The sequence below is a fragment of the Caloenas nicobarica genome, chromosome 8, assembly GCF_036013445.1.
Source record: "Caloenas nicobarica isolate bCalNic1 chromosome 8, bCalNic1.hap1, whole genome shotgun sequence".
Lineage (NCBI taxonomy): Eukaryota > Metazoa > Chordata > Aves > Columbiformes > Columbidae > Caloenas > Caloenas nicobarica.
In genome coordinates, this window is record NC_088252.1 from 16,644,525 (window position 1) to 16,662,414 (window position 17,890).

At 45.3% G+C, this 17,890-nt stretch overlaps 1 protein-coding gene across 2 annotated transcripts in view; it reads right to left on the bottom strand.

The window, feature by feature from the left end:
• Positions 1–17,890, bottom strand: part of PLD1 (phospholipase D1) — a 64,701-nt gene that overhangs the window by 30,465 nt on the left and 16,346 nt on the right. For both annotated transcript variants that reach the window (XM_065639777.1, XM_065639775.1), the window contains exons 4-12: positions 17,562–17,707; positions 16,610–16,718; positions 14,965–15,030; positions 8,169–8,227; positions 7,546–7,638; positions 4,638–4,790; positions 3,655–3,804; positions 2,278–2,361; positions 470–551 (exon numbers count right to left, since the gene is read on the bottom strand). In XM_065639777.1, coding sequence (XP_065495849.1) covers positions 470–551; positions 2,278–2,361; positions 3,655–3,804; positions 4,638–4,790; positions 7,546–7,638; positions 8,169–8,227; positions 14,965–15,030; positions 16,610–16,718; positions 17,562–17,707 — 942 coding nt within the window. The remainder of the gene's footprint in view (positions 1–469; positions 552–2,277; positions 2,362–3,654; positions 3,805–4,637; positions 4,791–7,545; positions 7,639–8,168; positions 8,228–14,964; positions 15,031–16,609; positions 16,719–17,561; positions 17,708–17,890) is intronic.

The window sequence follows — 17,890 nt, forward strand, 5'->3', positions numbered from 1 at the left end:
ACTGACTGGGCTTTTCACAGCTTCCACTTGGAAAGCTGCAGCACAGAGACACAGCACATGGTAATGACAGCCAGGATCTGCACAACAGTGCAAACCATCTACTAAGAGCCACCACAAAGTGCTGAGTCTTTCGCATACCTCTAAATTACACGTGCCAGAAGGAGAACAACTGACAGCAACAGCTCTTTGACCCCACCAGGAGCTGGGTAGTCATAATGCAAGGCTGAAGTGGCTCAAACCTGAGGACTTGAAGGGTCAATGAGAGGGTCTAACCTTCAGCCTCTGAGCTCTTCCAAACACAAACAGGGAGAAAAATCAAAACGAGTTGTTTTCTGAGGCCACCTGAAGTGAGGCTTGTCCAGCTTTAACTCTCATCGCCACCAAACCAAAAGGTGCAAACGCTCCAGTCCCAGTACAACCCTGTAACGGGGTGGGCACAGGAGGAAGGGTGCAGTTGGAGCTCACTTACTGCTTTCCGCTTGAGGATGCAGTCCAGCCGCCAGCGGTTTCCTTCCACAACAGGTCGTTTCATGAAGATTTCTGGGCTCAGCCTAAGAAAATAGAGAGTGTGGGAAAAAACACAGCATATGTAGTCTGCAAACAAAGTGTTGGCCTAAATAATCAACTTGGGAAGCAAAGAAATCAAAGTTTATATAAAGCGGATGTGAAGGCTCATGTCCCAGAGTGATGCGTTCTCCAATGTCATGCTCTTTGTTTTTTAATAACAGAGAATTATAGAGGGCAGGAGACGCGTCCAGCATATTCATCTTGGTATTCAACAACCCATGAGACCAAATGTAACACTGATGTATAAATGAAGAAACTTGGACTCTATCTATGGAAGAAAGATGCAACAAAAGAAAATCCCAAGGCAGATTTGAAAGAAATGTGTAGATGTAAAAAATAAATAAAAGTGGAATTTCGGTTCTCCTGGTACTTAAGCTGAGCGGCACAGATTTGTGCTCAATTTTCCTTCCTGCCTAAAGACAAAGCAATATGATCTCTCAACAGGACATTTTATTGATTCATAGCTTTAAGGATTACAAGGAATAATTAAGCAATCTCCTCTAACTCCTGCACAGGAAGGTGACAGAATTTCATTCCTTTACTTTTGTACTGAGCATGGGAACTTATGCTTGATTAAACCATATTGTTACATCCTAAAAACATGCTTAGAAAATGGCATTTATATCTTAAACTCCAAGTTTCAGATAAGTTTTGCAATTTCAAGATACATTAACAATTGTCTGAATAAAATGTTACAAGGCAATAGGTCTGAAACGCAACTTTTGCATTAATACCTGATGTAGCACATGGGGGTCTAGGAGCACTGGGTTTACCTGTGGTCGTATTAGGAAACAGGTTTGCCCCAGTAAATGCTAACAGAGTATTTAGTTTTCTCATAATTGCTACCTAAGAATTAATTCTCCCAGTTCCTGTGGGCAGTAGATTAGTAGCAAGAGGTTTATTTTACAGATTGAGAAGGAGGAGCACATAAATGTGCCCAAGGTTAAAGAGGACATAGCTCGGGAGCCTGCCCTCCCATCCCATGCCCGAAGTCCAGCCTGGCTCGGCCAGATCAACATCCACAAAGGCAAAACACAGGCAGCTGCAGCCGGTGTCCAGCCAAGAAACTCTGCCCCGAGCCTGTGAGAACACCCTTTTTCTGCCTCAAACAGGAAACAGAGCACTGCACAAACATATTGAATTACTAGTTAAGAAGTGTGCAGAGTCGGGTCCTTCGGCAGCCACACAGCTCAGGGAAGGGATGACAAAACTCCCTTCCATTGTCTGGCAGATCAAAAATCACACCCCCCAAGATGGTCTCATCACTGGCACGAGACTTCCCAAAACACTGAGGAGGAGCTGAAGGGACGGTCCCATGCAGAATCACACGGGAAGAACACTGTCGGAGGTGTTTGAGTGTCTGTGTTCCCTCATACACCAAAAAACACTCTTATCCATTGGGTTTGCAGCGATTTACACTCCTGACGAGCACCGCAAGCCATAACATTTTTAATTCAGGTGGTGCCTTTGTGCCATTTCAGGCCTTTCCACGGAAGGAGACAACCAAGCCGCTGATTTCAAGCATGCGCTTTTGCTGCCAACCCTCCTGAAAAGGCCTTTGAATACAACACAAGGAGACGTTTGGGTGTGCTGCCAAACCATCTGGCCGCACGGCTCGCTGCCATGCCGTAGGGCCTCCCAACAGTGCCGCATTGTCGGGAACGTCCCGAGAGAGATGCCTGGTCAACATCCAAATATCTAAGTACGCACCACCAATCTGTAATGAAAATTTCCTCCTTTGCAGCTTCCATGGCATTTGCAACATCTTCAAAGTACCACTTAGCATTGACATACCTGTAAAAGCAAACAGCGCAAAGATTTAGGTTGCCTCCCGCTTCATTAAATAAAATCCATAGCTGAAGACCGATGGGGTTCTGTGTTAAATGACATTTACATCCTCTTCTCAAAAGCAAACACAAACCTAATTTCCAGAATTAGGGACAATTTCATGCTGCTATGAGTAGCTTAATGAAATAGCACACTAAGAGATTATTAAGTGCCACTTTGTACTTCTGCCAACCACACACAATATTCTTGGGTTTTGCTTGATGTGCGAGCTAGGTTTGACTCTCAGGAAAGGATGGCGGAGTGGTGTTTGCCTTGATTTATGGCAATTATTTGGGCAGAGATTGCTGCAGGGCAGAAGCTGCAGCGAGAGCACTGTGAGGGTTTGGTTCCAGCCAGAATCAATTTTTCTAAGGCACTTCTGGGAATGGCTTAGTGCAATTAGGTTACAGAACAGGCAGGAGGATTTGTCAGAGGATTTCTCATGGGAATGCTGTGCGCGTAAGGACGAGTCACCCTCAGACTATACCCAAATTTGCATTTGCTGATTCTCTTTCATTGCAAAGCCAATCTGCAAGGCCTGAATCTGATGCTGCTCCTCAATCTGATGAGTGACATTTCCATCTGAACACATCCGTGCTGCCTGGAAGGGCAATAGTTCACTACAGAATGAGAATTAGCCTTGCAAATGCTGTGAGCAGGACATATCTTGCATTTCAGAGCATGAAGGACATGATCAGACCATGACCTGCAGAGGAGCACGGGCAGGACAGGCTGCAGCACAGCTGCTCCAGGAGGGAGCAATAGAGAAGGGAGTAGCCAGAGGCAAACTTTTCAATAGCATCTGCCTTAACATGGCCTTAAAACCCAGAGCCCAAAGACCTAAACCGTTAAGAAACAGTGTTTCCAGAATCAGAAACTGGGATAAAATTGAAGTCAGGAATGTCTTCGTGAAAGGGTATTTCTGGTTTTAATTCATAAGCATCCTGCCAATTAAATGTGCATCAAAACACAATTTTTATCATTTCAATAAATACCAAACATGCTCAAATTCAAATGAAACCTGATGTTTCAAAATGCTATTAGCTGTGATGCAAAGGATCAAAGCACTCCTATCACCAGTACTGCTATTCTGTTCCCAGTGAAGAAAGCCTCATTTTTTGCAACTTGTCTAATTATCATCAATCCTTACAGCTACCAAACACAACCAGTTCTGTCCATCAGACCCAGGCTAACGCGGGCAGGCGTGTGCCATCGCCGCAGCAGGTGACAGCACCCAGGACACTGTGACATGGTCCTCACCACTTGGCCAGCGTGTTCTCCTGCACGGCTGCGTAGGAGCCAAAGCGATGCTCCTTGAGAAAGGCCTTGCCGTGCTTCTGAACGAACTCGTCGATGCCCTGTCTCCACCACTGGGCATGTCTGTAGCTGTTACACTTCAAAATCAGTGACCTGTAAAACAGAAGGTGTGTGAGGCAGGATGCTGAAGCTACGCACATTTAATTGGGCTGCTCCTCTCTGTCTACCCACATTGATTAATACACCTCTATCAGTCGTGTTTTATTAAAGCAAGAAGTAAGGAATAGCAAAGGTCTTTGCTGTTTTGCCTGCAGAAGAATAAATCAGCACTGAACTGATCTGAGTGACTACCACAGTGTTGCCCTGCTGAGTATAAAAAAAAATCCCCCAGATTTAAATTAATAGCATCAGCTTAACTTGGAGAAGAGTTGGACCTAGTTTATGATATAATTTTCAGAAGATTAATTTATACTGTACACTACCATAAAAATATTAAATACCTCTTCATCCCAACTAGTATATCTTTTGGGTAACAGGGGGGTTGGACTAGATGACCTTTGAAGGTCCCTTTCAACCCAAACTATTCTATGATTCTATTCTAATACTCCAATTGGAATGCAGAGGAAAGTGTCCCTGCTTGCAGCACACAGGAACAAAGTGCCTAGAAAATTACTGTGAGCAACCACTGCAAAAACAGACTGTGCAACTCAATGTGCACTGTGCCCCCAGGCCTGAGCAAGAACCGCAGGGAGGGACAGACAGCAGCTGAGGCTCCAAATGCCTCATTAAGACATCGGAAACAATTAGCATTACGGGCCAAATCCCCAGCAGGTATAAACACACCAGCAGCCGCTCCACGCACCACGGCAGCTCCCACACCTTGGTAACCCCTCCCGGAGCAAAGCATCGATTCTTCTTTAAAAAAGCAAAAGCAAAGGGGAAAAAAAAAAAAAAAAAAAGGTCAGAATACAGACTGTATTTCTTACCTAGAGAGATTGTCGATCTGCAACCCGTATTTAGTTTCTGTTTCTTTCTGGCCTATCTTAATGTTGAATTCCTTATCTACCAGGAGGACAAAGGCGATGGCCCCTGAGTCTGGCTTCATGTACATCAGGAAAGAGTCCTTCACCACCAGCCACCTGTACGGGCACAGCAACCAGGTCACTTGTGGTTCCCCCATGCTGCTCTTCAACACATGAGCCATGAAAAACTAATGAAGTGAAAAGGTGTTTCTTTCAAAACAAGTGCGAATCATTCATCAGGGAAAGGAAAGCACTCAACTAAAAGTTGAAATTTCTTTTCAGGTGCTAGTCCAGTGTATGGTTTTCTTGAGCAAAAAAGTGCCTATTTTATGAACTTGGGTAATGAGTTTGGATTCAATATAAAACTTTCAGAGTTATTTGCATGACTCCTTTGTACGGAAGTCTTTGAAAATATGTGGTTTTGTGTTCTACAAAATCAGCGAGACCCTCCCTGCTCACAAACCTCCCAGCCAGGTGCTCCAGCACTGGGCAAGGTGCAACGAAGATTCTTATTTTTATTCAGCTTGTATGCTATACAGAGAGGCAATAAGATAATTACTTGACATTTCTAACGTTAATGATGATGCTAGGATCACTTTAAAATATATAAACGAGGCATTTTGGAAAGCTTTTATTGCCAAGCAACCGGCACCCTGTTAGAAACACATGATGAGAGATGACCAGCAGGTTTTACTTAAATAGTGTAGCCTGAAGGCAACTCTGGGAAAAAAAAAAAAAAAAAAAAGAAAAAACAAACACCACATTTTTTACTGTGAATGGCATTTCTAATTTTTTCTACCCCTGCAGCGTAGCTGGGGTAACCAGCCCCATCTGTCCCACACAGGTCTCCACCACCAGACCTTCGCCTCATTTTTCTGCACGCTCAGAAACACACAAAGCAACAGAAAATATCACAAAAATCTGTTCTTCCTTGTATCTTTAGTAACAGCCTCAGCTCCTCGTCTACTTCCAGATCCCATATTTTTTCCTTTGCTTTCAGGGCCCTGGAAAAGTTATCCCAGCATCACCTCTCATTTGGTGCTAAAATAACTCCCTCCCCTCCATTTGGCCCATGATTTCACTCCAAACATCCCCACAAAGTACATTTCCAAGAATTTGCCTTTCCGGTTTTCCCAGGTAGCTCTCCATGCCCAAGAAGTCTTACCCATGCCCATTCATGGCATCACCCCACTGTCCTCTTCCACGTCTCCTTCTACAGCCCCTGTGGCCACAACACACCCAACCTACCGTGATAAGTGAAATTAATTTGGGGTATAAACCCCCAATGCCCACGGCAAAGCTGTTGTAGGAAAAGGACAACCACAGTCTGCCCCATGCTTGTGGGGGGGGAAACTGTGCCCCCCAGTTTGACATGCCCTAAAATCCCTCACTTAAATAACCCTCGTTGTGAAATATTTTGTTATTCGTGTATTTATTGATGCATAGGCTGTCAGTCCCGGCAGGCCATGGCAGGGATTCGGTGCCCTCTTGTGTCACTCTGCACACAATCCCACTCAAACACTTCTTCCATCCCCTTTTCAGGCTCTAAAGGAAAAGTAAGACCCATCAGAGCTGATGTGCTACTGTCCCCACTAAAGCCTGAGCTCTGCATAACATAGAGCAGAATTAACTGAGGGGTATCAAGAGGAAAAGGTGCTTTTTTGCATAAAAAATAAAAAATAATTTGAGACAATTTAATGATTTGACCTGGAGGAAGGTCACATCTTCATCTCTTTGTGCAGTCATTATAGAGATCTCCTGTAAAATTTGAAAGACTATGAAGAAATAGTACCTTTTCTTCACAAGAACGCAGAAAGGTTTTGTTGGAAAACGGAATTCAAGATAAAACTAACAACAGCCCACTAAAATCCAAAGGTGGATAATGCTTGGGGAAGCTCTTACAGACCAAGAAATTGTCACTCAGGCAGATATGTGCTATTTGGATTTCCAAAAGGAAAGATTTGCCCAAGGAAGGGCAAGCTGCAGGAAATACTCTTTGTTTTTTGGATGTCAGCTGGTAACAAATACACTCCTCCATAGCACATTCCCCTGTGCTGCAGCCCCAGGATACACGGAGCTCCAACGCTGAAGATAAAGGGACAGGGACAGTAAGTTACTTCTGTCTGCAGCAGGAAGGGACATGGGAATGGGATGGCTCATAAAAACACCCATGAAAACACCCGCATTTAAGCACGTGTAGTAATAAGGAAGAGGCAAATGTATTTAATTCCAAGGTTAATTACACCAAACAGAGCTCCTTACTGCTGCAGGTCATGTCTGATTTAATCCAGCTCCAAAGTAGCCCGGACAGTGTTTCAATTAATTGATTTTCTTTTTGTAAATTGAAGAAAGGAAGCTCAGAAAACGCAGCTGAAGCCTGGCCTGGGCAGTGTCACCAGCAGAGTCCCCTCCCAAAGTCACGAAGCCCCCTGGGCGCTCCTGCAGCAGGGAAAGCTGGGCACAGACCAGGGGATTAATGCCACTTCTGCCAGCTCAGTGCTGCAGGAAATCCCAGTTTTCCTCTGGAGCAACACATCCCTTCTATGAACTCCAAAGCAGGAGGAAAAAAAAAAAAAACAAACAAAAAAACCAAAACACACACACACACACACACACACACCACAAAGCACAAAACCAAAAACAAATCAAAAAACCAAAACAAACAAAAAAGCCCCAAACAAACACCATCCTCCACAGAGGAGGATCAGGGGAAAATAGCCTCCAGACCCTTTTGACTTGAAAATCCATGGCTTTTGTAAAAAAAACAAGAATCTCCCTTGCAGACTTTTTGGGAGAAAAAGACAAATGAGGATTTTTGTACGAGTGCCCGAGGAACGCAAAGCATTGCCACCTTTCCCCATCCCAGCAGTACCTCTTGGACCATCGGTAGCACATCCTTCCTTGGCCACAGCAGTTCAGGCCAGGGATGCGGTGGCCCCCGGAGCGCTTCATGATCAAGCCTTCTCTGCAAGGACAGAAACATGGTCAGGACGGGCAGCACGGCTCTCCTGGAGCTGCAGGACGGCTCTCGGGTGGAGGATCCCTGCTGAACCCCCAAGCCCCTGGTTCCAGGGATGGCTTCTGCTGCCTCCACACGTGCCCAAGCAGCCTCTGTACCACTGCCTTGAAAGCTGGAAAAAGGGCAAAAATAACACTACAGAAGGAAATCATGCAGATTTAAGGAGTGCAGGGCCCTGTTTCTTAACACAAGCATGAGAACAAGCAGGTCAACACATTGCAGGGAGGGAAGGGGAGAAATCCCATGAGCCAGTCTGTGAGCTGCAGCCCACATCTCGCAAAGCAGCCCCCTCAAAACTGTTTCCCAAAACTGTAGTATTTCTGTCTCAACATTAATAATATTTTCTATCCAAATGGCAAAATATTCCCCCAGTCAGTTATTTGCAAGAAAGGAAAACTATCGATTTGAACAATATTTATTTAAAAGGCCCTGCTCTTGGTGAACCGTAACTGACAAAGACACAGGTCACAACTCACATGCCCTTCGGTCCCAGGTCGTGGATGAATGACAGCTGGCTTACTCCAATGAACTCCATCTGGGGAAAGAGAAGAAGATTCCCCCATCTTTCATACTCTGAAATCCACAAAAGATTTTGCTTCATCAAAATAATGTCATAAAGACAGAACCTATAGAAGATCCTAAGCAGAAGCTACCCACCATCACTTAAACATCATCAAGACGACTAAGAAAAGTAATTTGGTTGGGGTTTTTTGTTTGCTTCTTTGTTTATTTTAAATGTGCTTTGGAAAACACACTTCAGGCAGCCAGTACAATCAAGATCAAATGTATCATAGGGACCCACTGGTGTCCTCCCTCCTGGATCACTGGCTGCAACAAGGACTCGGGTTTGACGCTCTTTGGGGACCTGTGTGAACCTGGCTGGTTGCCTGAATCCTCTCGTTCCTCCAGTGACCCCCGTAGAAAGGCTGAAAGGGAATGAGCACACATATCCAGGGCTGTGAGCACCCTATTCCCTTTGAGTCCTCTACCCCATGGCCACACACCACATGGGGGTTCAGCCCCTCAACCCACACGCATCCTCCAAGATCATCACAGCAGGTCACCGCCGCCCAGCGCTGTACACACGCCACGGCCCCATCTGGCCCCAGGAGCCAAAAAGTCACAGTGGGGCAGGAGAAGGAAAGTTCAAACACATTTCCCATGGCTTCTGCTGGTCTTCACAGCAGGCACAGCCTGGGGCACCCACGTGCTGTACTACCAGATTTACCAGCAAATCTCAAATTGAAGCAACTCCTCCTGCTTCAGCGGAGATTGCAGAGGAACGTACTGACAGGCAAAGCCAGTGAGAAAGCACAGCACAATTACATTAACCTCTAAAAATAGGACACTAGGCGATTTCAAGCGAACAGGCTTTTCTTGGCACAGCGGGACATTCCTGACAGTCTGATGGTTATTCACCCTGGGCCGCATTAGGAAGGAGAAACTCCTGCCCCGGGCATCCCGTGGAGGACAGGTCTGGGGCAGCGGCAGCTCTGAGCAGGAACTGCCTTGCACGGTGGAGGTTTGTCTGCACCCAGGCACTTTTAACTCAATTCTCGCATAAAATTGTGCAAGCTCAGAAAGGCGCTCAGGACAGGACCTGCTCGTCCCTTTGGTCAGGCTGCAAGCCAGAGGGAACCCTCTCACCACATGTTTTGGCAATGAGGCCATCTGGGACCGAAGTCCAGGACTCAACCCACGTTCCCGACCACAGCTGGGACACGGGGCAACCTCAGGGCCGGCTTCAGGCCCTGCCCAGCCGTGCCTCACAGCAGCCCAGGTGCCAGCACCCAAGGAAGGGCTCTCCTCCAAGGTGGCCAATGTCACCTGCTCTTTGGCAAACCAACCTCAGGGCTCTCATGGGCAAAATCCGATTTTGCACAGGCATAACACGGGTGGACCCATAAGTCTTAGAGATACTCTCAAATACTAAGTCATGGAATGTCCTGAGTTGGAAGGGACCCACAAGGATCGAGCCCAGCTCCTGTCCCTGCATATGAAACCCCACAGTTCACACCATGTGTCTGAGGGTGGTGTCCAATATCTTCTTGAACACTGTCAGGCCGTGACTACCTCCCTGAGGAGCCTGTTCCAGTGCTTCACCACCCTAACGTAACATAACAAAGAATATTAGTAAATTTGGACCAAAAGTCTGTCCTGCAGTTACGATGAGTCCAGCTCAGGCTCCCTGCCCAACACCACCAATTTTGCCCCACAGAAGCAGCAGTAGTAAAGAAGATCCTTCCTCCTCCTCCTCCTCCTCCACTCTGCTGCTCCTTCCCAAACTTCTCACACCAATAAGGCCACAGAGAAGAACAAAGAATCTGTTGTTCTCCTCCGAGTAGCTCGAGCACATAACATAACCTCTATTCAGTAGAAACAAACAGAATGCCCTCATTTCTGGGTGATTTCAGCCTGTTTTCAGAAAGTGGCTAGGACAAGTTCTTCCATGCTGTTACTAACAATCTCACTATCACTGCACGTTCTGGAAAAGCACCAGCCGTGACCTACGAACGTTTCAGCTGTTTCTGCAGTGACACGCGGAGCATCTGAAAACCCAGAGTATCTCACAAGCTCTTCTCAGACGTCTCAGTGAAATCTCAGGCCACCTCTTCGCCCTGGATCCCAGTTTCATTTCTTCAGGAAATGGCTGGCACACCCCACCAGACAAATCAGAAACCCAGACATCTCTCTCACAGTGGGCACACAAAAAAACCCCACATACAAATGTCAAAACCCTTTGAAAATGTTGCCTGCAACCAGAAAGCTGGCAGCAATTTGAGGAGCACTGTATGCAGAGAAATATTTGTCCTCAAAGAAGCCAAAAGAAAAAACAGGAGGAAAAGAATTACTTGCAGAAATAGAACTACTACTCCATAAAAATTAAAGCAAGCTTGTCTGGCAGCACAGCAACCTGCTCTTCAGCGAAGGAGTCCTTGAAATGGCAATGACAGTGACAGGAGCCCATCCAACATGTTGCAACATGTTGATCAAGCAGCTCCAATTAGGAGCTTTGGTTTTTTTTAAAAAATAAATAAAATAAAATTCCACCGATTACAAGGAAAATTCCTCAGTGCAATGGAAAATATTTGATTGAATGATTTATTATGATGATTTTTGCTGCATTAGCTATTTTTAGTTACAGTGCCTTTCATCCGAGGTGCTCGTCATTCATAGAAGCAGCAAGAGGGGAAGGCAGAGCAGTGATGTGCTTTCATCTCCCTCACATCTGAATTCCTGCACTGCCCAGCTGCCTCCCCAGGGAGCCGGCATCCTGCTCTGGTTTCACAGCGATCTGCAGCAGAATATTTTCAGTATGAGATACCGGCCTAAAGAATGCAGTTTCGATGACATTGTTGTAGCAATAAAAAGAAAAAAAATATATATAAACCAGACTGGAGTGATCAGCCGCAGAAAGACAAGCTATGAGAGGTGGAGAGCCAGCTGCAAGGTGCATGAGCCACGATTTTAAACCATTCCATTCTGCCAGCTATGTTGAGCACGCATGATTTACGTAAGCAAAAATTTCATATGGCATCTGCATTTCAGAAAGAATCCAGCAGCTCCACCCTGTGTTTTTATTTTGACTCTTTTTTTTAATTTAGTGGGTTCAAAAATCCTTAGAGTTGATTAGCAGCTGTGGCTAGCAATAAAACGAAATTATACCACTGTTCAGAATAATATCGTTCAGCAACAAGATGCCAACTATTTTTTACACAAAATTGGCTTATACTAAACTCAAATTTTAAAAAATATTAAATGTGCTGAAGCTCAAGTGCAATAACTAAAAATACTGAAGGGTTGGGCGGGGACCTTTGCAATGGTCTGTAGATCCGAAGTCATATCAGGAGGCAAAACAGCAGCCACTCATGTATCTGAGTTGTTCTTATATTGTACTGCTTTCACTTAAGACGAGGTTTTACACTCACTAAAGCTCATGCAAAATATAAGAGACAGGCGCTCTGGTTCAACTAAATCTTATTTTTCATTTTGCTTGGGCATCTTTCAATTATTGCAGGTCATAAAAAAACCGATGCAAAGGTACAATTAATAAAGTTTTTAAACGGAATACAATCAAGCCCACAGGCCCCACTTCCTAATGTATTTAGGCTATATTCCTTCAATTTCCATTTCCCAGCAAAACGCGTGGACAATTACCACACTGAGATTCCCACAACATTCATTTTAATGGCAATTGTATTGAAGCACTTCCCCCTAGCAGTACTATAACAAAGTTTTGGAAAGTACTAGAAGATAAGAGGTTTAATCACAATCCACATAGCCAAAAGGAAAAGAAAAAAAAATAGCTACAAAGTCTGGGTTCTTATCACGAAATACAATGCACCTATCAAATTATTTGTGAACTGCGCACAAAATGCTCTGTTACAATGAATGCTGAGAAATTCAGGGAAGTGTGATAAGGCTGTAAGTTTTGTCATTCAGAACTACCTAGTCAAAGCAAGGGACACTTGGCACATCTGTAAACGATGATGCTTCAGCAGGTTTATTTCCACAGCCTGCAGTAACACCACCTAGAAAGGCTAGAGGACGTACAACCTCTACTACGCCATGTGGTCACCGTGGACCTGACCCTCAACCCACCAGGGACTTCAGGTCTGCAAAGCCACTACAAGCTTGACTTGCAGGCTTGATCCTCCAAGTGCACAGTACATCCTCGAGACAGCATAGAAAGCAGTGATCCTCTCACTGACAAATAATAAATTAACCACAAATGCAAAACAAAACAAGAAAAAAGTTAATTAATTTAATTGTGCAGATCAGATGTAAAAATGCCACCAAGGAGATGTGATTGACCCAAGCAGGGTCTTCACAAGGACCAAGGGTTACGCACCAGGCAGGTCACAGCTTTGCATTGAAGCTCCATGTCTGACTTTACAAAGAATTTAGAATTTTAAAAAACACCCTGGTCATGGATTTGATGAGAACACCATACAGGAGTCAAAATGTGCTCCAAGATTAAGCCAGCTATAACATTTGTCAGTGCCAAGGCAAAAAGACTTCTCAACCACAGGAAGAGCAAAGCCCTCATTTTGTTCTAAGGAGGACAAACACAGTTCCAAGGAAAAAGCCAGAAATCTTCACTTCAGTCTCTAGTCTGAGAATGGTGAGGGTTGTTTCATGGGGTTTTTTAAAGGAAACATTTTTCTCCCTGTGCTTCCTTGCAGGCTGTGAGACCTGCTGCGTTGCCACCATTAGCAGCGAAGTCCTCACTGAACGCTTTGCGGCAGCCAAAACCAGTGAAAGGCAACAATAAACTGAGAATTTATGTGCAAAGTGACATCTGGCTCCGGGGGCCGGGGACAGAAGGGCGATTCAGTGCAGGAGGAGGGGACACCCCACAGCTGGCCGGGCAAGGCAGGACTGACCGCTCGCCTCCTCACCCGGCCCCCACCACGGCAGCCTGGCCTGAACCACAGCCTGGTCAAAAGGTCACCCATGTTCTTACACGAGCAGAAATTCTCCAAAATAATTGAAAAAAGCAATGCCTGCCTAAGAGTGACAAGACGGAGCTGCACTGTAAAAATAACTCTCCCCCGCTTTGCATATGCTACTGATCAAAATTGCCAAGTTATCCCAGTCTTGCCTTTAGAACAAAAGATGACTATTTTCCACGTGCAGACTAACACAGCTCTTGACTGCACTGGACTTAAGCTCTACAACCTGTCCCCAAAAGAAGCACTCTAAGAACCACAGTTCCTCTCAGCCCAGATCTGAAGAATTCCAACAAAGCATGTTGGCCAATCCAAAACATGCTGGCCAACACCAGATCACGGAATCAGAGAATCACTTCGGTTGGAAAAGGCCTTTAATATCACTGAATCCAACCATTAACCCAACACTGCCAAGTCCACCTCTAACCCATGTCCCTGAGAACCTCATCTACATGTCCTTTAAACCCCTCCAGGGATGGTGACTCCACCACTTCCCTGGGCAGCCTGTTCCAATGCCCGACAAAACTTTCCATGAATAAATTATTCCTAATATCCAATGTAAACCTCCCCTGGTTCAACTTTGAGGCCATTTTTTCTCTTCCTATCACTTGTTACCTGGGAAAAGAGTCCAACACCCTCCACACTACACCCTCCTTTCAGGCAGTTGCGGACAGCGATCAGGTCTCCCCTCAGCCTCCTGCTCTCCAGGCTGAACAGCCCCAGGTCCCTCAGCTGCTCCCCATGAGACTTGTGCTGCAGACCCTGAGCACTTGGCCCCATGTAACAAGCATTGCTCAACACACTGAGCTCGGCAACAGGAGCACATGCTGCTTTTGGGCATTACATCCAGCTACAAGCTGCCCAACATCTCTACACAACTGCAGTCCTGCAAAAGAGCAAAATTCCTACCAAACAACAACAACAACAGTCAACAAGAAGAACTAGCTTCTACAGATACCCTAAGTTCAGCCTACATTTCTGCTTTGTTTGAAAACCAAGCATTCACACTTATCATTCCTTGCTCAGAAATGTCACTAAGCTCAGCAGCTACTCAATGCATGCCTCAGGTTTTGCTGGTAGTACAAAAGATGGAGTAACACGGTCATTACGCAGCCAAAAAAATGGGGAAATAAATTACCATCCAAGGGAGATGTTACAGCTGCAGCTGACAGGCGAGGACTATTGAAAAAACACTCCAGGATGGCTTTCAAAGGCAATATTTTTGCTTAAAATAGGCCTGAAGTTGGATTTGACATTTCTCCTTATTTCAAAAACACTATCAACTTGGGGAAATAAGCCAATTACCATCTCCTTTTGGAAGCGACAAAATAGCCACAGAGGTGAATGGGTATCACTTGTACAAACTCAACGCCACTGAAGTCCAGTGAAACTGCACAGAATAGGAACCTGAGACAAATTTGCACCCAGGACCATACACGAATCCCAAACTGAAGCAATACGGTTTGGACTCCAATTGTTTTATGTACTTAAAGGTTCAGCTTATCATCCTAAACACTCCCCAGAATTAAACAGAAATTAAGCAGAAACCCACTGCATCACACACGTGTAATCAGCTTTCTGGACTGGACTACCTTGAGGAGGTTATCACTGTGTTATAATAGTGACCTCTAAGAGTGAGCCATTCACTTTCTTTTGTTTTAATCCTATTACATCCATGTTAGAGAAATCAGCTAAGCCAAAACACTTGCAAAACGACTGTAAAATGTTTCTGATATAAGCTGCATGTCTTCTTCCAATAAATTCAACATTTGTAACATGAATATTCTTTAGGCATTTAAGCAAACTAATTTCTACTTACTGTGCCATGGTAGTTCCTGTACATTGGCATTTTAAGGATCTTTGTCAAGTAGTCTTCCAGTTGTTTCTACAATGAAAACATTGAAACTTTAGATAAGATGCAGGAATTTTGAAGGAAAAAAAAAACCAAACCACACACAAAACAAACAAAAAACCCAACCACAATCCAACTGTGTGGCATGAGGAAGCAATCAAGGAATCAGACACTTTTCAGCTTGAATGGATAAATAAACACGCTATTATGTGCTCACGGAAGATTATAGCTCAGCAGCACACAGTTGGATCACAGGTTGTTTACTGTTCACAGATCTGTGTTTGCACCTTCCACCAGCAGACCTTTTGCTTGGTGCTGTCATTTTAGAGGTCAACTTTCTTGACCAAAACCAAGTTTCAGAACAGTTCTGAATACCAAATCAGTCTCTGCTGTTTCTGACCCACACAAATTTGCTTTGTGAGAAAACACGGCCTTGGATGCAACTGAGAGAGCGTTTTTAACCAAAACCCCAGGTTCAGGCGTGGGGGGCATGGTGACCACGCTGCCCTGTCCCAAAGCCAGCGGTTGCTGGGCCACCAGTCGCTGGGGAGCCTGTCCTCCCCAGCCAGGAGAGATAATCTCTTCCCATTCTCATGGTAACTGGCCAAAGAAGAGATTTAAGTTGTTTGGGCATGGGAAATCAGGCAGAGTCTTACAGGACACAGTGGAAGAAAGAAAGAAAAGAAAAAAAAAAAATTAACGAATTCCATTGGGACCTTCGTCCTTCTCAGCATTAGCATCAGAGCACTGAGCTACCCAGCTGGGCAGCGGGGTATACATCCCCATGGTGAAAGCTGTGGGATTCTCACAAAGGAAACCAAGCGGGGAAAAAAAAAAAAAAATGGAAAAAAAGGATCTAGAAAACATTTCTCTTCCTCTTTTAAATGAACATCTCTCTCCTGAAACTTCCTGCACAGCAGTGAAGCCGTGCACAGCAGGGAGGGTCATCTGCACTGCACAGCCACGAGACACAACCTTCTGGGAGTTGAGCCTTCAGCGCAGAAAGCCCAGGGAAGGAGCAAACAGCAGAGAGAGAATGATAAGCACAGGGTGAAGAAACTTCATTTTTTTTTTCCCAAACAGCAAAGCTGCAATGGAGAGGTATGAAGACACCCACCCTCTTCATAGAAGGGCCCATCTGTTAACATCTGATAAAGTTACACAGAACACGTGTGCCTCAACTAAAATTAGCCATTTCAGCATCAAGAGCCCGACTGTCATCTCCTCTTTCAGAGGAGAACAGGACTGAAATCTCTCAGATTTTGACGGCCACGGGGCTGCCCCCATCACGCAACTTGACTCTGCAAACTGCGTCTTCTATCTTTAAATTGGAGCAGTTGGGAGGAGGGAAACTGTCACTCTGGGCATCATGGTTTTCCTCAACTTCACCCATACACAGCCTGGGAGCAGCATCCTCCTCTTTGCACGGAGAAGAATTTGGTGTTAAAGCTGGACTTGTCAAAGTCTAAGTTTGTCCAGCAATAGACTTTAATGGTAATAAAACAAAGGCTTTGACAGTGTGCGGCTTCGCAAACAACCTGCCTGGCGTCTCTGCAACTCAGGAGCCCCCAGAGCGTCCCTCTGCCCCCCGCAGACCAAGCCAGGCGCTCACCCTCCTGCTCGAGAAGTGTTCCTCCCGCATCGCGCTCTCCGCCGTGTGTGGCAGGCTCGGCATCTGCCTCGGTTCTCCCCTTTTGATGGATTGTCTTCTCACCGTGTGACTGGAAGGAAAAACAAACCTCAACATCAAGTCCCAGTGCTGCAAGTGTGTGCGTGCCTCAATATGTAGCCCTTCTGTGATGCTTTTCTTTTTCCCCATCCAAACTCTTAAAAACTGAGGGATGGGTGGGCAGGAAAGAAAAAAAAAAAAAAAAAAAAAAAAAAAGCATGGATTCATTTAAAAGAAGCCAGTATGCTCCAACTGGCACACAAATGAAAACGCGACACAGAAATATCAGAGTTTGAATTTTTTTCAGTATCTCCTTTTACCCTTTTAAGGAAAGGGAACATAAACCCTAGTTTTAGAGCATTATGTTCCCCCAGTCCTTAACTACTCATAATTTCACCTTTCCCTGTATCCTCTTCCCACATTCCCCACAGCAGGATGCTCCTGCCGACCCACACCATGTCTCTTCCCGTGGCTCCCCTTACTCTTCCGCCCTCCTGAACACCAAGGCCGGCCCAGGCAGGGCTGACGCCCGTGCTGGGGAGCCCCAAACCTCCCACATCCACCCCATGCCAGCAGAAAGCTGCAAAGCACCAACAATTTCCATTCGCATAACCCTTCCCCAAGTCCAACGCAAATTCAGCTCAAAAGCTGATGACCTGGGACCCAAAGGGCTTTCTGGGTCAGCAGAGATGCTTGCACCACTTGTAAATGTTAAATACATAGAGATTAAATATCTTTATTATAGCTGCTAAATATTTGCAGAGACTAAACTCTGCTGCCTTCTCCTTACAGCAAAGTAAATAGGATCAGTGAAGTCAAACCAATACACTGTTAAAAGAGAAAAGCTCATCACATCCGCCCAAAGCCCAGCGCGTCTGCAAGGCTGGACACTCACCTCCTGGTGGGGATGGGGATGCGCACGAAGGCTTTGTACCTCAGCAGCTCCCTGTGAAACTCCTGGAAGTGCTTGAACTTCCTTTTCACCTGCCATGTGAACTCTCCATGGGTCAGCTCGATGGTGTAAACGTTGGGGCTTGGTACCTGCACAGGAGAATACCACCGCAAGGGCTGAAATAAGTCATTTTCCTGCAGCTGCTCATCTAAAGAGCCCTCATTCAAGTTTACTTAAGGATCATTCTGTCTTATAATTTCTTGTTCTTCCTTATTAGGTTTTATGAACAGACAGAAAACCTCTCTTGAGCATTTTTCTGAGACGCAGGCGTT